Source organism: Aedes albopictus, chromosome 2 (assembly GCF_035046485.1).
Source record: "Aedes albopictus strain Foshan chromosome 2, AalbF5, whole genome shotgun sequence".
Taxonomy (NCBI): Eukaryota; Metazoa; Arthropoda; class Insecta; order Diptera; family Culicidae; genus Aedes; species Aedes albopictus.
Window position 1 is genome coordinate 246,303,222 of NC_085137.1, and position 26,969 is coordinate 246,330,190.

Below are 26,969 nucleotides of genomic sequence, written 5' to 3' on the forward strand. Positions count from 1 at the left end.
CGATTAACTTGAAGCTAGTTGAACGTCCCGAACATTGTGTCTATCCGCACAGTATGTGCGTTGGTGTAGTAAAAAACCATGCGTCTCCATTGACTCTGTAAAATAATTTAGATTTAGAAGATCAAACGTTAGAACGATTCTCGCGTAGGGGGAATCGGCATAATGCGCACCATTGGGATAAAACCACCAGCCTTAATATCTCCTTGGTTAAAAGAGGTTTGATGTGGTGTTTATGCACTAATCGATAGTATTTTCAATTTCCTATCTTACAAAATTTCTAACTTTACCGACTAAAAAGGAATAACATTAAAATACGTTTTCAGCCAGTTCCGTTCCATGAAATTTACCATTACTTACCTTACCGATCAGGCTGAGGCCGGGTGGCCTCTGCTATACATAGTAGCCGTCACCATTCCAGTCGACCCACCTAGCTCGTTGCGCTCCACGTCGTCTTGTACCGGTTGGATGACTCTCGACAACCATTTTAGTCAAGTTACTATCCGACATCCTGATGACGTGACCCACCCACCGTAGACTCCCGATTTTCGCGGTATGGACTCCCGATTTTCGCGGCTCGTGGTTCATTCGCCTTCTCCAAGTCACGTCTTCCATCTGCACTCCGCCGTAGATGGTACGCAACACCTTCCGTTCGAAAACTTCAAGGGCGCGTTGGTCCTCTGGTCCATGTTTCGTGTCCGTAGAGGACCACCGGTCTAATCAGCGTTTTGTAGATAGTTAACTTCGTGTTACGGCGAACTTTATTCGATCGTAGAGTTCTGCGGAAGGAAGTAAGTACGATTTCCTGCCACAATGCGCCTCTGAATTTCTCTGCTGGTGTCGTTGTCGGCGATCCAGTGTACACGAATTCTTCAACCGCCTCGATTTCATCACCGTCGATATAAATTCGGGGTGGCGGGCGCGCTGATTTCTCCCTGAAGCCCTTTGCCATCATGTACTTTGTCTTCGACACATTAATGACTAATCTGATTCGCCTGACTTCACTCTTTAGTCGGATGTACGTTTCCGCCATCGTCTCAAATTTACGAGCAATAATATCAATATCATCAGCGAAATCAAGCAGCTGAACGGACTTCGTGAAAATCGTACCACTCGTGTTAATCCCCGCTCTCCTTATTACACCCTCTAACGCAATGTTGAACAGCAAGCACGAAAGACCATCACCTTGCCGTAACCCTTTGCGAGATTCGAAGGGACGCGAGAGTGTCCCTGATACTCGAACTATGCACATCACGCGATCCATCGTCGCCTTGATCAATCATATCAGTTTATCCGGGAATCCGTATTCGTGCATAATCTGCCATAGCTGTTCTCTATCGATTGTATCATACGCCGATTTGAAATCGATGAACAAGTGATGTGTGGGCACGTTGTATTCGCGGCGTTTCTGCAACACCTGGCGGATGGCGAACATCTGGTCCGTTGTAGCGCGTTTACTCATAAATCCAGCCTGATATTGCCCCACGAACTCTCTTGCAATCGGTGATAGACGGCGGCATAAAACTTGGGGGAGTACCTTGTAGGCAGCGCTCAGTAGTGTGATCGCGCGATAGTTCCCGCAATCCAACTTGTCGCCCTTTTTGTAGATGGGACACACGATACCTTCCATCCATTCCTCCGGTAATACTTCCTCCCCACAAATCTTGGTAATGACCCAGTGTCCCACCAGTGCTTCTCCACCGTATTTTAGAAGCTCGCTTGGTAGTTGATCTGCTCCAGCGGCTTTGTTGTTTTTGAAATTTACCAAAGAGCCTCAATTAGGCATCATTCAATAAAGCAATTCATTTGCTACGTTACCTTCGAGGGATATACTAACGATGACGGTCTTTTTAATACAAGATATTTCATGGGGCTCCAGGACTATACAGGGAGTTTTAAAGTAATTTCTAGGGACTTTCAAAAGTAAGGATTCCATTTTTTCCAGAATTCAGCTTTCCGGGAAAAAATATTACGATATCACGGGATTTCCCGGAAATAATAAAACTTCATGCATAATCGAAGACGTAGTGTTTTCATTGAAGAATTCCTTTAAATAACTATCATATTATTCGTGTAACTCCATTTCCGATTGTGGATAGTGCAACATTCAGAAGATTTCAAGAAATATAAAATGTTAGTTTTAATCAGAAATCCAACCGTAAAACAACAAGTAATGAAAAGTCAAAAAGAGCAGATTGCAAACCGATGCCAAAGGCGACGACCATAGCGACCAAAAGGGACTTGCGATTGCTTAAGTAGACTAAGAGGAGGAATTCAGACCGGCGAGTGGTAGTTTTAGCGCTCATTGGCTGGCAAACTAAAACGGCCTACGACTTATAAATGTAGCCGCCTCCAAGAACATGGCCAGGCCATTCGTATTACTTTTTTTCAGCACAGCCTCCCTTCTCGTTATGAAGATCGCCCCAGCAAACGGAATTGCAAATCGACCGCACGTTCGGATTGATCGACGGTACTTCTCCGACATTATCGGCGCCAGGACTTATCGTGGCCCTAACGTCGACTCCGACCCCTACCTGGTGATGTGACCAACTACGCCCGAAATTTTCCGTTATCAACAATGTACGCTGTCGACATCCTCCACGGTACAACCTAGAGTGACTACAGCAACCGGATGTCGCCTCAGAATACGCGCAGAATTTCGGGGCAGCATTGCCGGATGAGGGTGTACTCGATGTGGCCCCTCCGAAGAACAGTTAAAGCAGCCATCAACAACGCAACTGAGTACAGTGGTACGTGCAATTGAGTCGTCGGAATGATTGGTTTAACGAAGTGTGCAGAGCGGTTTTGAAGAAGAAGAACGCTGCGCGAGTGGTAATTTTGAAGCATGGAACGCAACAGAATGTGGAGCGCTACTGACGTAACTAGTAGCAGCAGATTCACCTCTTTCGGAAACCCTATCTGGAAGAAGCAGAGTGCGAGAAAATGAAATTGCTGTGCCATTCTCAAGATACACGTAAATTTTACCAGAAGCTCTGCGCATCCCACAAGGGGTTTGTGCCGCAAATCGAAATCTGCAAGGGTAAGGACGGGAGTCTTCTGACGGAGGTGGTTGAAAGGTGGAAGCAGCACTTTTACGAGCATCTGAATGACGAAGAGAATGTGTAGGCCAATGCAGCGCAGTGGAGGCAGTCAGTGACTACATTGGTGCAAGAGTTTACGGTACGGGAACGAACCAACTACATACCACACTAAGGGAAAGTTAATGCCGCCATGCTGCTCAAAAGCAACAAAGTAGTCGGCAAGAATGGTACTTATCGCAGCAGATCTCATCAAGATGGGCTCGCAAAAGTTGGTCACCTGTCTGCAACCTGGTGCAACGAATAGTGGTCAAGTTCTGAGAATGAAGGGATAATCTGCCTCATTCACAAGAAATGGGACGACTTAACTACCGTGTGCAGCATCTCAATAAATAGGGATTCCCATAGAACATGGGACAACTGTGATGCACACGGCAGTGTGTTAGAACTTTCGAGCGATCACCATTGTGAATGCTATCCCATCTATCACTTAAAGTAATTTAGTTTGTGGGAAATTACAAAGCCGGTTTTATCGACGGCCGGGCTACAACGGACCAGATCTTCACCGTACGAAAAATGCTCCAGAAATGTCGTGAATACCAGATATGGCTGTATGAACCGAACAATCTAGGTGAACTATCCAGTTCATTCGAATCTTAAGGGGGACTGCGACAACGTGATGGACTTTCCTGGCTACTATTTTTTCAACATCGTTCAGGAAATTGTAATGCAACGAGCTGGGTTCAACAACTGGAGTACGAATTTCACAATACTCGGTCAATTTGTGGGATTCGCGGATAACATGGAACGGTTCCAAATTTATTTAGAATTAAGATATTTTTGAAACGACTAACAAAAGGATCAACTATGCAGTTTTGGTTGAATGATACTCCCTAGGACACCCAAACTGATGGTATGTCATGTATTTTTGTACTCTATTGTGTAGCGAGCCAATTTTATGCTTTGTTTCTTCTAAATCAGCCAAGGGCTGAAAGTCTCTTGAATAAAGACAAATCAATCAATCAATTTGTGTCTTCCGAGCACTACAAAAAAACGACAAGTTGCCCATTGTCCTGGTATAGGTATTTGATCATTTTGTTAAGCAAATGCCTAATTAAACTAGAAGCATTCACTAAACTAAAAATGATGGATTCGATCATAAATTGCGCACATCTGATTATTCTTCTAAAAAGGTTTGACCTTATGACTGAATGTCAAATTTTGCACAAAAAAGGAAAAAAGGCAAATCAGTTCGCATTTTACAATCTCCCATTGATTTATGGGACTCTACGGCGCCAATACATAATGCACCTAGTTTAATAATAAGCCGCTAAACCGATCAGTTCAAATGAGTAAGATCACAGCAACATGCACAAAAAAAGAACATCCAATTCATAGCTAAGCTCGTGTCAATCTCTTCTCGAACTCCGATTTGCCTCGTCATTGTTGGCTGAAAATTGGCTCAGACCAACCGCCGCTTAGCTACCTATATGCAAAATCATCCAAGCTAGCGAGAGTAAGTTCGGTAGCGGCGGCCACCAGCAATTATATGCGCATAATTTTCGCCCCCTTGTGGTGGCCCAGGTCCAGGTCATTATCGAAGCGAATCATAACTTTTGCAACTTTATGCATTTACTACACTCTACAGATTGCACGTGCTCGCTCGATGCGTTTACTGGTTGGGGCTTGTGGTTGACTAAAAAGCTGCTACCTACTTAGCCCCAGCGCGTAGACAGCACCAGACCAAGTCCAAGGGACAATTATTATTTATGAGTTCGCTGATGACATTGGGCAGCTTCCGTTTCTGAGCCCAGTGATCGCTGTGCGTCGTCTATTGTGATGCTCGTTTTGGGTGGCCTCGTATTAAATATGTGGTGACGCGCGTAATCTGTTGTATTTTATTATAATCGGTTTAATTGTGAGATCTTGGATGCGAGGGCATAATTCTAGATTGAATAGGACTAGCTTGTGAAGAACTTAAGCAATAGGTGAGCTATAAGGCATAAAGTCCCAATTAGGAATGAATGTGCTTCTCAGCTTAGTATTTTTTTTTTCCTTCTAAACCATAGGGGGATAAATCTGCTCATCAGACACCCTTACAGGAAGGTTAGGGTAGTGTGGGGTTAAGGCCGTCTTCTACAACACTAGTAAAAGCCATCGCACCAGTCCATCCGATCCCATCGAGACGTACGAGCTGCAAACCGTCACCTACGGTACCGCAAGCGCACCATATCTTGCAACGAAAACTCTCCAGCAGATTGCCAAGGATCAAGCGGAACTGTATCCCGCTGCCGTCGAACCAGTCGTCAAAGATTTCTACGTCGACGATTTTCTGTCTGGCGCACCGGACGTGGAATCTGCTGTAGTTCTCCGACAGCAAGTCACCGCTATGCTTGGATCCGCTGGATTCACCTTGAAGAAATGGGCGTCGAACGCTCAGGAAGTGCTGCAAGATGTTCCGCCGGAAGATCTGGCCATTCAACCGCTTCACGACGTGCAGGATGAGCAGGCAATATCCACGCTCGGTCTGCTGTGGGATCCGAAGGCCGACAACCTTCGATTCAAGGTAGATCTACCACTCCCCGCTGCCATCCTAACCAAGCGCAAAGTGATGTCGTACATCGCTCAGATCTTTGACCCCTTGGGCCTGCTAGGTCCAGTTATCGCGAAGGCAAAGCTCTTCATGCAGCGTCTGTGGGCGCTGAAGCAGGACAGTGTCTCCTGTGAGTGGGATTCTCCGCTGCCCGACAAACTTCAGCAGGAGTGGAAGCTGTTCCACACTACACTATCCATCCTCTCCGAAGTTCGAGTTCCTCGTCTGGTTATTTCTCCCGACAGTGACAGTATTCAGCTCCATTTTTTCGCCGATGCATCCTCCGTTGCGTATGGAGCCTGTTGTTTTGTTCGCACAGAGTCGGCGAACGGTATTCAAGTTCACCTTCTGACGTCGAAGTCAAAGGTTACTCCGCTGTCTACACACCACACTATCGCCAGACTAGAACTTTGTGCCGCACTTTTGGCAACGCAGCTCTGCAAGACGGTCGAAGCATCTCTGAAGATCACCCCTCCCGTCTATTTCTGGTCAGATTCCAGTACCGTGCTGCAGTGGCTGCGCGCTTCTCCAACTCGCTGGAAGACATTCGTCGCGAATCGGGTGTCTAAAATCCAGAACACCACGTGCGTCGATCACTGGAGGCACATCGCTGGCTCCGAGAATCCTGCAGACGACATTTCTCGCGGACTCAATCCAGCAGACATCCTCAACTCGTCTCGCTGGTGGCAAGGGCCATCCTGGCTTACCCTGGCGCCGGACTGCTGGCCCAAGACCATAATCGATGAAGCAAACTCTCCCGCAGCGTCCGAGGAAGGACGCAAACCTCCAGTCGTGGCGATGACAGCCGCGCAAACTACTTTCTGTGGAGATTTGTTCTCCCGTTATTCCCGCTACAATAAGCTACGCCGAGTAGTAGCAGTCTGCAGTCGCTATCTGCATTGCTTGAAGGAGCGCGCACAGCTGCACCGTTCCGGGTCACACACCGCTACGCTAAACGTTGGCAACCGATCGAAAACTCCACCTATTCCACCTCTCACCACCGCCGAGCTCCAACACGCTGAACATCTTCTCTGCCGTTTGGCACAGCATGAAATATTCGCTGAGGAGTTCTCGGACCTAGCGAACGGCGACCTTGTCGCCAAGTCATCAGCACTCAAGTGGCTGAAACCCTTCATCGACGAAGACGGTACCCTCCGCGTTGGTGGTCGGCAGCGTAACGCCGCTTTGTCCATCACCAACAAACGCGCCTGATCGTTTTGTCCGTCAAACATCCGCTGTCTGCTCTGCTGGCTAGCAGTTACCACGTTAGTCTACTGCACGCAGGGCCACAACTCCTGCTAGCCACTCTGCGCCAGAAGTTCTGGATCCTTGGCGGCAGAAACCTTGTAAAGTCCGTCTTCCACCAATGCCACACTTGTTTCCGATCCAAGCCCACTCTAGTCCAGCAGAGCACAGCCGATCTGCCGGTCTCGCGAGTTTCGCCGACGCGTCCGTTTTCCGTGTGCGGGGTCGACTACTGTGGACCGTTCTACACAAAATCAGCAGTTCGAAACCGTGGTCCTACCAAGGTTTACGTGGCCATTTTCGTCTGCTTTTCAACCAAGGCAGTCCACATCGAGCTAGTTAGCGACCTGACAACACCAGCGTTTCTAGCTGCTCTCCGCCGACTCGTCGCCCGCCGTGGAAGGATCGTCGAACTCCATTCCGACAATGCCACTACCTTTAAGGAAGCGTCGCATGCACTCAATAGAGTCTACCGCATGCTGAAGGTAGAAGCCGCCGATCGCCAGCAAATCTTCGATTGGTGCTCTGGAAACGAGATCACCTGGAAGTTTATTCCACCTAGAGCACCACATTTTGGAGGCCTCTGGGAGGCTGTGGTCAAATCGGCAAAGACTCACCTGCTGAAGGTCATCGGCAACGTCAACTTAGTCTACGAGGATCTTCTAACATTGTTGGCGCAAGTCGAAATGTGCCTCAATTCTCGGCCGCTGACGCCTATTCCAGAGGATCCCGGCGATCTCGACGTCCTTACACCAGGACACTTCCTTGTTGGGAGCAACCTGCAAGCTGTTCCTGGACCTAACTGGAAGGAGACCGCTGACAATCGTTTGGACCACTGGGAGTTCACCCAGAAACACATGCAGCAAATTTGGCCCCGCTGATACCCAGAGTACCTGCAACAGCTGCAATCTCGTTGGCCGCTGGGAAAGATCACCAACCTCCACCCCGGAAAGGACGGTATCGTCCGTGTGGTGACCCTCAAGACAGCGACGTCCAACGAAGTAGTGCGACCTGTGGCGAAAATCGCGCTGCTCCCTTCTCCAAGAACAACATAACAGAAACCAGGTAGAGCAACCCCTAGTGGGAGAACTTGCTCGATGCGCACCTGTGTTTCTGCAAAGGTAATTGCAGATTCAATAATTTACATTACCCTCGTAAGATCTACCTGGTCTCTTTTTTTGTTCCCGATCGACAATGATGAATTCCCACCGGTCGGCTGCATCCGAGGATCGGCCCAAATATCACGGATTCCCTGGATTTCCGTGCCAGCGTAGTGGCACCCACCGGCAACGTGAACTGCCCAGCCGTACATCGCAGGATGCAGAAACTGCATTAGTTGTAAATAGTTTTTTGAATTTGTTGAAACATTCTGTTTCAAGGTGGCCGGAATGTTGGAGATAACCACCAATAGTCTATATCTTAGAATAACAAATTGACCAAACAGCCCTGGTTTTCTCTCATTAATGAAGACGCATGAGAGAGAGCACGAGTGACCACGATGGTCAATCGACAATGCTGCAGAAACAGCCAAAATTGTAAATATAGAGCAGTAACAAAATATACATTGAACTGGACAGTACGCTCGGTCTTTTTCTCGGTCCATTTCTCTGGTCGGTCGATGACACGTATCAAAGTGCGTTACCCCCGCCGCGTGTGATCTACGGTTGAAACAGAAACGGCAAAGTCCCCCCGTAAAAGGGTTTCGTGATTTTCTGGGCTTGGGTGTTGCGATCGTGGACTTAGTGCGTTTCGGTGCTAGCTATTAGCTAGCGAAGAAAGTCCTTCGAGACACGGCAAGGCGGCGAGTATCGACCCACTAAAACACATTCCTATGGTCGCCAAACCCTACGTCTCTCCGGAACCACCAGAAGGTATTGCTTCAGAGAGGGGCTAGTGCGTATCGCACCCTCAAGGTTAGCTGCCGTAGCCTAGCAGCAACGAACATCGATGACTCGCTCTGGAGAGTCCATCACGGTAGCATCAGCTTAGTATTTGATTTTATACATTCTGCCAATCATGTCATTATAGACAACCTACAACAGTTATGTCTATGAGCACTTCCACAGTTAGCTTCTGAACCGCTCGGGTTTGAAACCAGAACCTCCATCCATAAAATGACATTGCTGATCTTATTAATTTGTTCTGATGTTTAATTATTGGGCTGCAAAACGGTAAGTCGATAAGGAGAGCGTTCAACATAGTTCTGGTCCTCACAAGTTTCTACCTTGTGATTCCTCGGGTCAAGCGATGACACAGAGTTGTGTGCTTAGCTGGTAGTGCAGCCTGGGCACTGTATTCCTTCTGACTTCAGCTAAATTGAGGAGGTACGACTCGAGCGTCTGTTCATTAAGGAGGTGCGGCTCAAACAGCGTCATTTCTGGCATCCAGCCGCTGAGTAAGAAACGCTGAATCACGCACAGCTAGATCCAAGGTGATAGCCCCAATCTGCGTGGTCGTCCCAGTGTTGGTTGAGACGCTAAACAGAACTGGCACGATGGCCTTCCAGCGAGACAGAAGTGTTGGCGGCGTAGGCCTAATAAGCCACCCGTAAAAAAAATCCCCATTGCGGATTACATAAGAGAAAATACGACTGACTCGATACAATCGACAAAGACCCAAGCGACGAATAAAGGACTACGATTGGAAACTTAGAACATGGAATTGCAGGTCACTTGGTTTCGCAGGATGTGACAGCATAGTCTACGACAAATTACATCCCCGCAACTTGAACATCGTGGCGTTGCAGGAACTATGTTGGACTGGACAGAAAGTGTGAAAAAGTGGGCATCAAGCGGTTACCTTCTACCCAACCTGTGGCACCACTAATGAACTGGGAATGAACAGGATTTATAGTGTTGGACAAGATGCGACAACATGTGATCGGGTAGCTGCCGATCAACGCAAGGATGTGTATGTATAAGGGAAGTCCTGATGACGAGAAATAAGCGTTGTACGCGCAGTTAGAGCAAACATACGATGGTTGCTCGCCGCGTGACGAGAAAATCGTTGTCGGCGAAATGAACGCGCAGGTAGGAAGGGAGGAAATGTACAGACCGGTAATCGGACGAAACAGCCTGCACGCCGTATCGAATGATAACGGCCAGCGATGCGTAAACTTTGCAGCCTCCTGTGGTATGGTAGTCCAAAGCACCTGCTTCCCCCGCAAGGATATCCACAAAGCCACCTGGAGATCAGCCGACCATCAAACAGAAAACCAAATCGACCACGTTCTAATCGACGGTAAATTTTTCTCGGATAAAACCAATGTCCGCGCATACCGCAGTGCGAATAAAGATTCGGATCACTACATAGTCGCTGTATGCATACGCTCAAAAGTTTCGACAGCTATCACCACGCGTCGAAGTCGAACACCGCGGCTCAACATCGAGCAGCTGCGTAACGTAGAAGTGGCTCAAGACTACGCACAGCAGTTAGCAGTGGCCCTACCAACGGAAGAGCAGCTTGGCGCACTTGAAGATGGCTGGAGGGACATCTGATCCGCCATAGGTAGTACATCGGCTACAGCACTAGGCTTCGCGACTCCGAATCACAGAAACGACTGGTACGACGGCGAATGTGAACAGTTGAAAAACGAGAAGAATGCAGCATGGGCGAGAATGCTGCAACACCGTACTAGAGCGAGTGAGGCACGTTACAAACAGGCGCGGAACAGGCAGAACTCAGTCTTCTGGATGAAGAAGCGACAGCAGGAAGAACGAGATCGCGAATCGATGGAAGAGCTGTACCGCGCTAAGGACACACGAAAGTTCTACGAGAAACTAAATCGCTCGCGCAGAGGCTTTGTGTCACAAGCCAACATGTGCCGAGATAATCACGGGAATATTCTCACGAGCGAGCGTGAGGTGGTCGAGAGGTGGCGGCAGCATTACGATGAGCATCTCAATGGCGACGTTGCAAGTACCGAAGGTGGCGTGGTAACAGATCTAGGAGTATGTGCACAGGACGAAAGACTTCCGGCCCCTGACCTCCAAGAGATTGAAGAGGAGGTTGGCCGGTTGAAAAACAACAAAGCCGCTGGAGCAGATCAACTACCAAGCGAGCTTCTAAAATGCGGTGGAGAAGCACTGGTGAGAGCACTACACTGGGTCATTACCAAGATTTGGGAGGAGAAAGTATTACCGGAGAAATGGATGGAAGGTCTCGTGTGTCCCATCTACAAAAAGGGCGACAAGTTGGAATGCGGGAACTACCGCGCGATCACACTACTGAGCGCTGCCTACAAGATACTCTCTCAAATTTTATGCCACCGTCTATCACCGATTACAAGAGAGTTCGTGGGACAATATCAGGCTGGATTTATGAGTGAACGCGCTACAACGGATCAGATGTTCGCCATCCGCCAGGTGTTGCAGAAATGCCGCGAATACAACGTGCCCACACATCACTTGTTCATCGATTTCAAATCGGCGTATGATACAATCGATCGAGAGCAGCTATGGCAGATTATGCACGAATACGGATTCCCGGATAAACTGATACAATTGATCAGGGCGACGATGTGATCGAGTGATGTGCGTAGTTCGAGTATCAGGGACACTCTTGAGTCCCTTCGAATCTCGCAGAGGGTTACGGCAAGGTGATGATCTTTCGTGCTTTCTGTTCAACAATGCTAGAGGGTGTAATTAGGAGAGCGGGGTAAACACGAGTGGAACGATTTTCACGAAGTTCGGTCAGCTGCTTGGTTTCGCTGATGATATTGATATTATTGCTCATAAATTTGAGACGATGGCTAAAGAGTGAAGCCAGGCGAATCGGATTAGTCATTAATGTGTCCAAGACAAAGTACATGATGGCAAAGGGCTTCAGGGAGGAAAATTCAGAGGCACATTGTGGCAGGAGATCGTGCTTACTTTGGACTTTGCAGAACTATACGATCGAATAAAGTTCGCCGTAACACGAAGTTAACTATCCGCAAAACGCTGATTAGACCGGTCGTCCTCTATGGGCACGAAACATGGACCCTAGGTGCAGAGGACCGGAGAAGTTTCCGAACGAAAGGTGTTGCGAACCATCTAAGGCGGAGTGCAGATGGAAGACGGGACTTGGAGAAGGCGAATGAACCACGATCTGCATCAGCTGCTGAGAGAACCAACCATCATCGTCCTTACCGCGAAAATCGGAAGACGACGGTGGGTGGGTCACGTCATCACGATGGTGGATAGCAATCCGATTGAAATGGTTCTCGAGAATCATCCGACCGGTACAAGAAGACGTGATGCGTAGCGAGCTAACTGGGTCGATCAAGTGAAGGACAATTAGCGGGCCCTTCGACCGAGAATGAAGACGACTCCTACGTACAGCAGAGCACACCCAGGCTTTAGTCTGACCGGTAAGGTAAATATCCGGGAAAAGTTTGATAAGATGGTAATTCCTTGCGGTTTTTTCTGTCAACTAAAAAATCCTACAGTAGTTTCTGTCAGGCTCCCAAATTTTCTTTGGGAATGTTCAGGATGAAAGTGATCATTATAGGTACTTAACATTACATCGCTTACCGCAATCAAACTGCAGCAATACATAAAATGGCAATAAAAAGCTTCTCGTTTTGGCATGTACAAACTTTGTCAGACGGCTTCTCTTCGACTCGGACACGCCTTCAACATTTTCGGCTTCCTTGTTCAAGCTTATCATCATGACAAATCTCGGAAACTCTTATGCCAATGACCGCTCTCTTGGCGTGAACCTGAACAAACGCCGAGCCGCTTATATCCAATTAAAAAATTATACGGCAAATTTAAGAGCGATTGAGTTTGCCACAGAAACGGTAATGGTCGGATGATCAGGTGTCGTTCTCTTGATGTATGCGGCGGTGCCCACAAAGCATGACACCCCTCTCAGCAAGCAAGCAACAACAAGAAAAGGAACCGGAGATTGTAATCCTTAATCATTCTGATTTTTGTATTGGTCATGGGTAGTCTTTAACATTTTTTTACGTCAAAACATTTTGGTATGGTTGAACTAACGGAACCCATGCGGTGCAGGTCATTATAGAAAATTAACGGCAAACCGGACATGCATCCATCTGTGATTTATGATTGTCTCGAAATGGATGCTTTTTGGATAAAAAAAAAGGAAAATCCGTGTTAAGCCTGATGATGATTCGATGTTTTTTTTTGGCACTTAGAATCAATTGGGCAAACCGCTGAACTTCAAATTAAGCTAGTTATAATACAATTATTGCAACTCAACGTACACTACTTTTTAGACCAGGTTCGGAATTTCGTCCTGAATTCCTGGAGCAATCCCTAGAGTAATTCCTGGAGAAATGTCTGGAGGAACTCCTGAAGGAATTACTGCAGGTATGCCTGGAAGAAAGCCTGGAAAACTTTCTGAAAGTATACAGGGGGAATTTCTGGAGGAATTCCAGGAGGAGTTCCTAAGGCAATTCGGATCCTGGAGGAATCTCAGGAGGAGATCCTAGCGAAATGTCTGAAGAAACTTTTTGACAAATTGCTGGTGGAATCCCTGGAGGAATTCCTGGATGAAACCCTGAAGAAATCCTGGAGAAATCCCTAAAGGATAAATAAAAGAAAATCGGGTTAAGTACGGTTCCTTTGAATTCCACTAAGAATTTGCATCCTTTGACAGATACGTATTTCGACCTCAACTGTAAGGTCGTCTTCAGTGTCTTGTACTTGACTCGACTCAGTCGAGTCAAGTACAAGACACTGAAGACGACCTTACAGTTGAGGTCGAAATACGTATCTGTCAAAGGATGCAAATTCTTAGTGGACTTCAAAGGAACCGTACTTAACCCGATTTTCTTTTATTTACAGATATTCCCCTAACAAGCCCAGGTTAATCATCACCCTAAAGGATGTTTTGAATGAATTTCTGAAGGAATACTTGGAGAATTTCCTGGATAAACCACTAAAGAAGTTCCTGGACAAAAGCCTGCAACAATCCCAAGGAGAATTACTTGAGGAATCTCTAGAGAATTCTGGGAAGCATCCCTGAAAGAATTCACGGAGCAACCCCTAGATGAATTTTTGAAAAAAAAAACCCTGGAGGAATTCCTTGATGAAACAGTGAAGGAATTCCAGAAAGAATTTCTCGAAGAATTCTTGCAGGAAAACCATGAAAAACATTGGTGGTGTGCCTGAAGGAATACCCAGACGGGTTCCTAGAGGAATTAGTGAAAGTATACCTTCAAGAATATCCTCGGAATAATATCTTAAGAAATTCCTACAGAAATTTCATCACAAATTTCTGCAGAAATTTCTGAATAAATCCTTGTGCGGCTCCGTGGTCGTGTGGCTAGGGTCACCAAGCTCTTAGTCGCATCGTGCTGAGGAGCGCGGGTTCGATTCCCGCCGCAGCTGTCAGGAAAAGTTTTCGGCTGTGCCACTGGGCGTTGCATGCTAGTCCGTTGTCTAGTGTCGTGCTTCCTTCAAAGAGCGAAAAGCTCACTGGAAGCATTGAACGTGTCCGTGTCTTTTTTATAGAAATTCCGTGCTGGAATCTCTAGAGGAATTCTGGAAGAAATTCCTGAAGAAATTTCTGAACAAATCTCTAGAGGAATTCATGGAGGAATCCCTGAAGCAATACCTGGAAGAATCTCTAGATGAATATTTCGAGGAATCACTAGAAAAAATCCTTGCTTGCGGGAAAGCCAGGAGAAAACACTGGTGGAATGCCTGGAGCAATACCCAGAGAAATCCCAGTAGGAATAAGTGAAAGTATGCCTTCAATAATATCATCGGAAAAAAATCATAAAAAAATCATAGAGAAATTTCTTAAGAAATTCCTAGAGAAATTCTTAGAGGAATTTCTTGAAAAAAATCTGGGGGAATTCCTAGAAGAATTTCTGGAGGAATTCTTAGATATTTCTGAATGAATCTTTTGAAGAATTCCCAGAGAAACCCTTGGAGGAATTCGAGGAGGAATTCTTGGAGGTATCCCTGGAGGAATTCTTGGAGAAATCTCTTTTTGAATCTCTGAAGCAAACCCTCCAGGAATCTTTGAAGGGAATCCTGAAGGAACTACTGTACAACTTCCTGGTGGAATTCCTGAAGGATTTCCTAAAGAAGATCCTGGAGGAATCCCTAAAAAAATTCCTGGAGAAATCCCTGATGAAATTTGTGGAGAAATTTCTGAAGAAATTCCTGGAAAAATCCTAGAAAAATCACTAGAGGAATCCATGAAGGAATTTATGAAGGAATCTCCGGTGAAATTTGTAAAGGAATTCATTGAGAAATTTCTGAAGAAATTTCTTAAGAAATTCCTGGAGGAAGCAATTCCTGGAGGAATCCCTGTGAGAATCACCGGAGAATTTCGTGGACAAATCCTTGGAGGAATTCCAAGAGGAACCTCTTTAGGAATGCCTAGCGAAATCACTGGGGGAATTCTTAGAGAAATTCCTGGGATTTCAGGAGGAATCCCTGGAAAAATTCTTGGAGGAATTCCTGGAGAAATTCCTGGAAGAATTTCTGAAGGAATCCCTGAATCAAATTCCTGATGAAATCCAGGAATCTCTGGAGGAACTCTTGTAGGAATCCCTGGAGGGATCCATAGAATATTTCTCGGATAAATTCCAGGAGGAATTTCTGAAGGAATCTTTGGAGGATTTCCTGGAGAAATTTCTAAGAAACTGCCTTAGGAATTTCTGGAGCATTTCCTGGAGGAATTCTGGAAGGAATTCCTGGAGGAATCTCTGGAAAAAAAAACTTGGATAAAAACCTGGAGAATTCCTGGAGGAAAAACTGGAGGAATACCTAGAGAAAGCCCTGGAGGAACCCCAGAAGAAAACTGTGGAGGAATTCCTGGAGAAACTCCTATGGGAATTCCTGGAGGTATTCCCGGATGAATTCTTGGAGAAATCTCTAGAGGAAATCCTGATGAAATGCTTGGAGCAATACCTGGAGGAATGCTTGGGCCAATATCTGGAGAAATTCCATAAGACATGCCAGTAGGAATCCTTGGTGGAATGTCTAGTGACACTCCCGGACGAAGCCCTAAAGGAACGCCCGCCATAAGTTCCTGGTGGAATCCTTGGAGGAATGCCTGAAGGAATCCCTTAAGAAATTCCTGGAGTAATCCTAGGAAAAATGCCTGGATAAATCCCAGGAGGACTTTCAATGGGAATTTCGGGAGAAGCTACTGAAGAAATCGCAGAACGAATTCTTGAAACAAACAAGAAAGAAAAGTTCGTAGAGGAACTCTTGGAAGAAACCTTGTAGCAGTTCCTGAGGGAACACCCAGGAGAAATCCCAAAAGCAATGTCTCAGGAAATCCGTAAACAGTTCCTGGAGTAAGTCTTGGATTAATTCCTGCAGGAGTTCCAGCAAGAACTAAAGAAGTAATTCGTGAAGGAATTTTAAGAAGAGTTTTAGACGGATTTTATAATGATCCCTGAAATTGTTCATGAATAGTTCACAGAAGGTATTCCCGAGTAAATCCCTTGAGAAATTCCTGGAAAAATTTCAGGAAAAATTCCTGAAGAAATCCCAGGAGGAATTGCTATGGAAATTTCGGGAAAAGTTACTGAAGAAATCACAGAACGAATTCTTGAAACAAACTTGAAAGAGAAGTTCGTAGATGAACTTTTGGAAGAATCCTTGTAGCAGCTCTGGAAGGAATACCCAGGAGGAATCCTGGGTGCAATCTCAAAAGGAATACCTCAGAAAATCCGTAAACAATTCATGGAGTAAGTCTTGGATTAATTCCTGCAGGAGTTCTAGCAAGAACACCAGTAGTAATTCCTGAAGAAATTTCAAGAAGAGTTTTTGGAGGGATTTCATAATAATCCCTGAAGTTGTTCCTGAATGATTCACTGAAGGTATTCCTGAGTAAATCCCTGGAGGAATTCTTGAAGGAATTCCTGAGGAAACCTCATGAGGAACCCCAGGTAAGCTATTTAAGCGAATTCCTGGATGCCTGGAAAAAATCTGAAGGAATTTATGTCTGAAGTAGTTTCTGAATAAATAATTGAAGAAATCCTTGGGTTGACTCCTTACGGATTTTTTGTACATTCCATTTAAATTCCTGAATTAATTTTTGAATAATCTCTAGTAACATTTTCGGAAAGAGTTCCTGCAGAAAAACCTCGAATAATTCCAGATGAAACTATTGAAGCAATCGCTAGCGAAATTCCTGAAGAAATATATGGAGAAATCGCTGAAGAAATCTCTAAAGGAATACCTGCAGAAATGCCTAAAAGGATCTCTGGAGAAGTTCCATAAGAAATTCTCGAAAAAGGCACTGGAGCAATCGTTGTAGGAATTTCTAAAGATATCCCAGGAAAAATGTGTTTTTTCAATTTAGAAGAATGTATTGATTTTTTGGTTTTATATGAAAAAGCATCATTTTGTTAGGAATTCCTAATAGGAATCCCACTAGGAATTTATAAGCCGATTTTGATTACATCGGGTATACTTTTAAGATTTTTTTTTTGCTGTGTATGCCCTTAAAACGGTGTAATTATTATTTTAGCAAAAATTCCTATAAAAACAGTTTTATTGAACCATTTCTTAAACATAGGATGGAACTCCAAAAACAAATTTTACCAGGTTTATTTAACCGTTATGTGGCCGGCAAACTTTTTGCTTTTTTCTACACCGTGTATTTTAAATATGTGCTGGGTACCCGGGTACCCTGCCGGCCACATAAGGGTTAAACGACCTTTAAATATTTGAATCCTTGACCTGCAATGAAGTCCAAAACATAACATCTCTTCATTTCATTCATACCATATACCAAGCACTTATGTGCTTATGAAGCCAGGGAATAAGCCTACTTATAAAACAACCTAAAGTGTACTGCGTCATTGCCAGATAAAAAGAACATAATATTCATGTAAATTGCGCTTGTGCTTTAGTGTCGAGATGATGTTTGTGACAAGCAGTTTAATATATCATTTTACTGTTGTGCACATATCTGAAAGTGAAATGTGCCAGCAACAGCATCAACCACAACAACCGCACATGATGGAATACGCCAACAGTCACAACTGGTCACAACGCTAATAAAATGTGACAGATTTTTATTCAGAAGCACCCCAGGGGATTTTCACGGTAGATACCTCCCAATGGAGTTGTGCAATTGTGCAGCACTCCAACGGTCTGACATTTCTCAATTTGGGCCTTCGAAACGCCGTTGATGCGTTTAAAAAAGCAAGACATTACTTGAGGTTTAGCGAGCCAAAGCTGACCAGGTCAGTTCCTTACACGACGAAGATGAATTTAATGTGAACATACTTTATTCAACTAGCAGGACTTATCCCACCTTACACACGGCAATTTTCAACTTACCAACAGCTCCCCAGTCCGGGTGGGCCAGATTGTTGTACCATCCGTCGTAGCGCTGCTTCTCCACATGACTCATTAGCCGTTCTGCGAATGAAAAGACCAGACATGATGATCGTTAGTAAGATTAGATTGATCTCGGAGGCACGACTGCTGAAAAAATAATTAGGAAGGTGTCGAAAAATGCCTAACCATTTGCAAATCCTTGCGCGCTGTGAGATGGAACCGAAAAATTGTACCATTTATAAAAGGCTGACAGTCAGTGGTAGGTACTCGTACGGATTCGAGGAATGGGCACTCCAAAAACGGTAGGACCTATCATAAATTGACCCGCCACGCCACGCCGCCATCATCGGTGAGTTCGGTGCAGATCAAGCGATAACTGAATGGCAAGGTTGCTGGCGTTAAACAAATTTCGCAATCATTAATCATGTGCGGGGAGTAAAGACAGATTTATGATCCTGTAAGGCTGCCCTGTCGTTAGTGTCGGTGAATGTGTATGTACATATTGGGGAACTATTTGAATTAAATTTCACGGAGGGAAGTACAATAGACACCGAAACTTCAGAAAACTAACAACAACCTTCTCTAAAAAAAATGCTGCCAGGTGTGCAACGAAACACAATGAGGAAAACGAAATATATTAAATTCAATATCAATCAGCGTTATTGGTGTCATAAATATTTGCCGTTATAAAAAAGTGACGAGTTGTAGGAATAAGCTCGTAAAATAAGCAATTCGCATGTTATGGTGATTTTCCGTTGAATTATATTGTTAAACAAACGCCTTTGCTATAACATTAAAGAGGAGAACCATATTATCCTGCCGCGAGCGGTTTCACCTACCAGCAAATAAAAATTAAACAAAAGCGCGGTAGTTGCCTTGTTTTATGTACAATTTCTTTGGTTGGTAAAGGCTAGAGAATGCGTACCTGAAGAAATTAAAAGCCTTCTACACAACACACTCTATATCTGCTTGCGGAAACAGCCGCGTTACGGTCAAGCTAAGGAAAGATCTGGTAACCATCTCTGGTTACCAGAACATTGATCGTAGGCTGACAGAGAAGGAAGACTTGCTTACGCAAACCAAAAAGTCTATTCTCCTGGTTAAAAATGGCTCGCCACGGCGTCTATTCACCATGTTTGGGGTGGCGGATCGAAGCTCAAATGTCCACTATGGTCCTCCGGGAAGTAATAGGTTAGTGTCGGCCTTGCGAGCCTGTCGAACAAGAAATGAAAGGGAAGCAAGATAAGAATATACGAACCAGATCCGCTGGCAACGACCTCAGCTTACTTACTTTTAGTCCCAAGCGCCCATGGTGACGCAGAGGGTCAAAATGACCTATGACTAGGTCAAATTTCTGTCTGCTCTCTTGTTGAGGCTGCACCGCCATGAGTCTCTGGGCCTGCCTCTGATGCAATAACCTGCTGGGTTCCAGTCTAAAACTTACTTGAAGGCTTCGATGCCGCCCCTGCGATCCAATTGTGAACCATTAAGAATTCTATACCGCAAGAATCTATTGATAAATACCTATTGCCGTTGATTATTTTCCACTGATACAAAACCAGGTTTTATTGGCATACAACAGCACAGATTTCACTTGAAAATTTGAATTTTGGTGCGTCGATTGCATTTCTAGGGGATTCTGGGGTAATACGCACCACTGAAGGAAGATGCGTCCAAATGCATATAAAAAGGCAATAATTTATTGGTTTAATGCATGCATTCATTGCATATACTTTCATTCTAAGAGAACCAAACAAAATTTCAGCCTTAATACAGTTCAGCTCTTGAAAATAACGTTTTTTGTAAAGACTAACATTACGGCTTCGTATGTTTATGCGGGGCAGTATGCACCCTTGTTCGGGTAAAATGCACTACAACAATGGGGCAGGATGCACTCGAACAAAGGGGCAAGACGCACCACAACATTGAGGCAAGATGCACCTTCGAGTTTAGAAATCTTTTTACTTCTTAGACAAAATGCATGTTTTATAAGGTTTTAAGACAAACAATAGCTCAATTTAGTTTGCGATTACTTACAGAGCAGTCATAGATATTATTACAGCTTGTTTTCTATAGGTGCGTTTTGCCCCAACCAATGGAGTGCATATTGCCCCAATCAATAGCAAAAAATAAAATAGTTTAAAACATATAATTTACGTAGATTACTGTTTAAGTTATTTTTCCTCTGCTTAGCATTTCCCTCAATGAACTGAATAAACACAACAGCATTGGATGTTTTGTCGGTTTTCACCATCAAATCATTCGACAAACGATCGGGAAAATTACATCAGAATTGTGCTTTTCAATTTAATTCATTTTTCTCACTAATTACGTAACGCAGATATGTAAATTTTTTCAGATGATCATTTATTAAGACGTTCTATTAGACTGATAAGGTTTCAAAGCTCTAAAACCGATAATCCCTGAAAAACAAAGGGGGTGCGTTTTGCCTCGACAGTGCGTATTACCCCAGATGCCCCTATAAATTTTTCAAACCTGTACAAATAGCACTTGCCTTATTGATCCATGCATGAGTCGATCTTGATGTCGTCATTTGGCTGTCAGATATAGGAAACTTTCAACATTCTCCATTGCTTGCCAAACTACGACCGTGTTTGTATCCAACGATTCAATCTTGTTGACGTTGAAATTAAAAGTTTATTCTGCATATCAGAGGACTGTTGAGCTAAAAGAGCAACATCATCTGCCAGATCGAAATCATTTTAATGATCCATGGCTATTGTCCATGGTCGAAACCCACGATTTAGTTCTTGATCAATTTCAGTTACCAGGATCTCGAAGTCATAGCATACAAGAAGACAAGGCAGCATATTTACCTACGTAAACATCAATTTTGGACGTAAACATATGACGTCATTCTTATCGTCCTTCTACGCTGATCAAATTGGTTGGTTAACAACTGTCCAGCCGTGTCTTTCACAGATAACGTAGCATTTATCTTGGCTCGGTATGTTGCGCAATTCAGATCCTGTTGAGAACAGAGTTGGGCACCGACCTTTCAGCAGGGCAAATGAAACGCACAGTTGTTTTTGCCGCATGCTACAAAGCTATAAAACATTTTATTATGCATTATATATACATATAAGACATCACAACACTTACAATTCGGTGTTTCTCCACAAAGGAATTGTTTAATCCCGATGCGCCCGCTCTGCCTCTTGATTTCACAAATTCTGCTTTGTGACGTGGTTGACAAAGCGAAATAGAGAAACACAAAGAAAAACAATAAATGTACACATGCAACTCCGACACTGTTCAGGGGTTCCCAAGTCGCATTCTCACGCAACAGATCCCATTGCTATCCACTAGCCTCTGCCTAGCAACTCCTATCCGTACCTCTGTGTGGTACCGGCTGGAAACTACGAGCAACCTTAGGGAAGATCGGGTAATCAACCCCAGTGGGAACTTTGGTCATAAGCTGACAGGGTTGGGGGGGAGGGGGTGGTGTGGTATCTTAGGCAAATTTGAGCGTCTGTTCGCCAGGAGAAGCGGCTCACAACGCATGATCCCCATGTTAGGGGCGGCTGGTTAACGGCCGAGTTCCAGGGAAGGACTCTAAGCTAAACTGTGCACTATGGTCCTCCGGAAATTAGGAGGTTGGTGTCAGCCCCTACGAGCCAGCCGTAGAAAAAGATTGTAACGAAAAATCAGCAACAGAATAATACGAACCGAGACCAACAGCAACGACTCCAGCGATCAAAAAGGACTTGCGATTGGAAGCTTGGTACGAGGAACTGCCGATCTCTTAACTTCCTTGGGAGCACCCAGCTGCCGCAACACATGCGATCTAGGAGCAGCTTTCATCATGATGGGTGATATGCAGAGGCGCGTGATCTGTTGGTGGCCTGTCGACGAAAGAATGTGCAAGTTGAGGATCAAGGGCGATTCTTCAACTTCGGCATAACAAACGTGCACAGGCCACAATCCGGAAGCACTGATGATAGGGACGCATTCAACTAACACGCAGCTCGAACGCGAGCACGACCGCTTCCCGAGCCACGATGTCAAGATTATCATAGGAGATCTAAACGCTCAGGTAGGTCAAGAGGAGGAATTTAGACCGAAGATTGGAAGTTCAGCGCCCACCAGCAGATGAACGAAAACGGGCTACGACTCATTCATTTCTCCGCCTCCAAAAATATGGCCATACCTAGCATATTTTTCTAACACAGCCTCCCCTATCGTTACAGTTGGAGATCACCACAGCAAACGGAATCGCATATCGACCACGTTCTGATTGACGAATGGCACTTCACCGACATTATCGACGTCAGGACCTATCGCGGCGCCAACATCGACTCCGACCACAACCTAGTGATGGTCGAACTGCGTCCAAAACTCTCCGTCATCAACAATGTACGGTACCGGCGACCGCCACGGCACAACGCAGAGCGACTGAAACAACCGGATGTCGCCTCAGCATACGCGCAGAATCATGAGGCCCCTCTACATGACTGCTGGAGTACAGTGAAAGCAGCCATCAACGACGCAGCCGAGAGCACCATCGGATACGTGGATCGGAATCGACGGAACGAATGGTTCGACGAAGAGTGCTGAACGGTTTTGGAGGAGAAGAACGTAGCAAGGGCGGTAATGCTGCAGCCAGCGACCCGACAGAACGTGGAACGTTACAAACATAAGCGGAAACAGCAGACCCGCCTTTTCCGGGAGAAAATGTGCCGCCTGGAAGAAGTGAAATGCGAAGAAATGGAACTGCTGTGCCGTTCTTAACAAACACGAAAGCTCTACCAGAAGCTCAACGCATCCCGGAACTGCTTCTTGCCGTGAGCCGAAATATGCATGGATTAAGACGAAAGCCTCTTGACGGACTGACGTGAGGTGATCGAAAGGTGGAAGCAGCACTTCGATCAGCACCTGAATGGCGTGGAGAACGTAAACACGAGAGACCACGGCAATGGAGGAAATGACGCCATGGGACGCCATGGTCTCGGAGAAATGAGCGAAAACGGAGAGCAGTTTGCAGAGTTTTGCGGAAACAATGACATGGTGATTAGGGGATCGCTCTTTCCTCATCGACCAGTGCACAAAGTGACATGGGTTTCCCGTGATGGCGTCACGGAAAATCAAATCGACCACATCTGCATCATCCGAAAATTAAGACGGAGCCTTCTTGATGTGCGGAACAAACGTAGCGCTGACATTGCGTCCGACCATCATCTCCTATTCGGCTAGATCCGACTGCGCATTGCTAGGATTCATCGACAGGAGGAGAAAATCGGGCGCCGGTTCAACACACGCCGACTGGAAGACGCTGCGGTGAAAAGGTCCTAGAGGAACTAGAGTACCGTGCTGCGAAAATTCCAGAAGTTGGAAGCGTAGAAGATCAATGGAGCGTCATCAAGAACGCTTTCATCGCCAACGGTGAGAATATTTTAGGTGAGCTACGCACCCGAAGAAAGCAGTGGATCACAGATGATGCCTGGAAGAAGATAGAGGTGCAAAGGAACGCCAAAGCCGCGATAGAAGAGCGAAAACACGAGGAGCCAAAGCCGTAGCCCGTCAGCGCTATTCGGCTCTCGAGAAGGGGGTGAAACGCTCATGTAGACGGGACAAAAGAGCGTAGGCGGACTCCCTAGCCGACGAAGGCGAGAAAGCCGCAAGCACAGGCGACATCCGTCTCCTCTACGATGTCTCACGTCGCCTTAGTGGGACCAAGATGAATGCTACGATGCCCATGAAAGACACGTCTGGACAGTTACTGACTGACCCGGCTGACCAGTTGAAACGCTGGTTCGAGCACTTTGGAAACCTTTTTCAAGTGTCGGCCACGCCATCAACAGCTCAGCATGATCCGCCAAGGGTTCGATACATTATCCGTGTCAACACCGAAGCTCCATCAATTTAGGAAATAGAAACAGCCATCCGTCGCATGAAATCGAACAGGGCCCCAGTGGTCGATCGCATATCAGCAGAGATGCTCAAAATTGACTCCGTAGTATCCGCACAACTACTGCATCATATATTCTGCAACATATGGGAAACCGCGGCATTTCCGGCCGACTGAATGCAAGGCGTCTTAGTAAAGGTATCCAAACAGGGTGACCAGACTGTATGTGATAATTGGCGGGGCATCATGTTACTGTGTATCGTTCCCAAAGTCCTCTGCAAAGTGATCCTACACCGGATACAGGAGAAGATTGAGGCAACTCTCCGACGGCAGCAAGCAGGATTCCGTGCCGGACGATCCAGTGTGGACCATATTGTCACGCTCCGTATCATCCTGGAGCAAATCAATGAATTCCAAGAGTCTCTCTTGGCGCAAGGGTCTCCCTGAGAAAATCATCGCCCTCATTGAAGCACAGTACAGGGCATTATCATGCAGAGTACTGCACAACGGTGTTTTGTCCGATCCCATCCGGGTCGTTGCTGGAGTGAGGCAAGGATGTATACTAGTATGGGACCCGCTTGTATGGAAAAAATAAATCCTCGCTCCAGTCAGCTTATTAGATCCCATTTAGGTCCCATATGAACTGTACAAAATTTCAGCGCAATCGGTGAAACTATAATTTAGCGCAAGCGATTCAAAGTTTGCATAGGATTTACTATGGGAAAAGTTACACTTTTAAACATAAAATCCCAGAGGTCGCCCTTTGTCTCCTTAATTCAAATCGATCAACGCTTCTTTTAGAAAAATGATTTATGAAACTTTCCTTCGAAGACCGCAAATCGATTGGATGCATGTGGAAAAAGTTATTGATTTATTACCGATTAGTGATCCAACGAACGGCTTTTTGTTTTGTTTTATCAGCAGCACTGCTGCTGCCGTTGTTGCATGGGGTGGTGGGAGGCATCACCACCCCCCGAAACAGCAGCATCCAAGGCAGCAGCTACAGTGCTGCTAATTAAACAAAACAAAAAGCCGTTCGTAGGATCACTAATCGGTAATAAATCAATAACTTTTTCCACAAGCATCCAATCGTTTTGCGGTCTTCGAAGAAAAGTTTCATAAATGATTTTTCTTCAAGAAGCGTTGATCGATTTGAATTAAGGAGACTAGGGGCGACCTCTGGATTTTTTATCTGAAAGTGTAACTTTTTCCATAGTAAATCCTATGAAAATTTTGAACCGCTTGCGCTAAATTATAGTTTCACCGATTGCGCTGAAATTTTGCACAGTTCATAAGTTAAAGAAAAATCCCCTCGGACGCCGACGCCACATGTAACCTGCAAGCTGAGACCGGGACCATCACCTACACGGGCGTGCTGACGTAAGCACTCGTGCGACTTGCGCCACCGCCGACGACGGACGGTGACGGACCGTTTGCACCTAACCAGCTGACAGGGCACATCGAAGACTTGGACTTCGACTACCACCTGATCGTGGAATTTGCTGACACAGGAATAATGGAGCGTTAGGTAGGTTTCATTAAATTCAGAAAAGGGAAATAAAGTTAGTCTTGTTTGTGAACCCTTTTTAAAAACATCTTCTTTGTGAGGAAGAACTTCAGTGGCGCAGTTTCGGTAGGATCCGTGAGTTTTAGTGACCGAGTTCGGAAAAGTTTCCCTTGGCGAACGAATATCGCCAAGTTGTAGCTCGATTCGGAAAACTCCTTCGGATCTTGTGAAGTGAACGGACCTTGTGAAGTGAACGGGGAATCAACCCAAATCATCATCAAAAAAATAGTAAGGTAAGTGATTTGAATGCGAAGAAATATTGAAAATCTTATTATAGCAATTAAAATTTTGAGTGAAATTTTTACAGTAAATTTAGTGAAAAGCTTAGTGACAAACATTTTTGCGAAAGTGAAAATCTTATCAATAATAGCAATTAAGAGAAGTGAAATTGTGGTTAATTACGTACTTACACTAAACCGTTTAGTGAAGATTTTTCAGTGAGAAAAAAGGGTACAAATAGTGAAAATGAACACACGTAGCAAGATGCCAAACATCGAAGAGGAGCAACGTATTCACGATAGCGAGAATACAGATTCTTCTCGGAGCATCGAAGAACGGTTTGTACGTTCCACCACGACCGAGCCCATTCAAAGGGTGGACCGTGATGCGACGATCGCCGCACTCGAACGAGAGATGGCCCGCATATCCGCGCAATTAAGCCGTCTCAGCGCGAACTCATCCGACGATACTGCTGGCAATGGCAACATCGCTATCAGCAATCACAGAAATTATTCCGCTGAAGAAGAAGCTCTAAGGAGTCTCCAGACCCCTTCTAGCTTGAGGGACCTTACCACATTCGATGGTAATCCCCTTAAATTGAATCAATTCATCAAAGCCGTGGATCGCATCATGCCTTTGATGGAGAAAGTGAAAAATTCCCCTACATTCGATATGTGGATGCAATCCATACGTGCAAAAATTGTGGGAGAAGCAGATACCGTGTTAGAAATGTACGGTACTGATATTGAGTGGGATGAGATTAAAAATAATCTCATAACCCATTACAGCGACAAGAGGGACGAGGTGTCGCTCACAATGGACTTGTTCCACACAAAACAAACGGGATCAGTTCAAGAATTTTATGAACGGATCACGCACATCGTATCACTTCTTGTAAATCAATTAATGATTAATGAGAGCGATACAATCATAAGAAATTCGAAAAGAAAGGTCTACCAAGAGCAAGGACTGAAAGTTTTCCTCGCCGGGCTGTTACCGCCCGCATTGGGATCAAACATCAGGTCCCAAAATCCAACGTCATTGAAAGATGCTCTCAGACGTTGTCTTGTTGAGGACAATATAGCATATTTGCAACGTTCAGCTAGAGCGTTGCCAAGCAATGTAACAAACATAAGCACGTCTTCTAAACCACCAAACACACCACCAAACCATA

At 45.3% G+C, this 26,969-nt stretch overlaps 1 protein-coding gene across 4 annotated transcripts in view; it reads right to left on the reverse strand.

Annotated features, from left to right (window-relative positions):
- Positions 1–26,969, reverse strand: part of LOC109622897 (dual oxidase) — a 206,748-nt gene that overhangs the window by 20,349 nt on the left and 159,430 nt on the right. For all 4 annotated transcript variants that reach the window (XM_062851444.1, XM_062851447.1, XM_062851445.1 and 1 more), the window contains exon 3: positions 18,141–18,221. In XM_062851444.1, the coding sequence (XP_062707428.1) occupies positions 18,141–18,221 (81 nt within the window). The remainder of the gene's footprint in view (positions 1–18,140; positions 18,222–26,969) is intronic.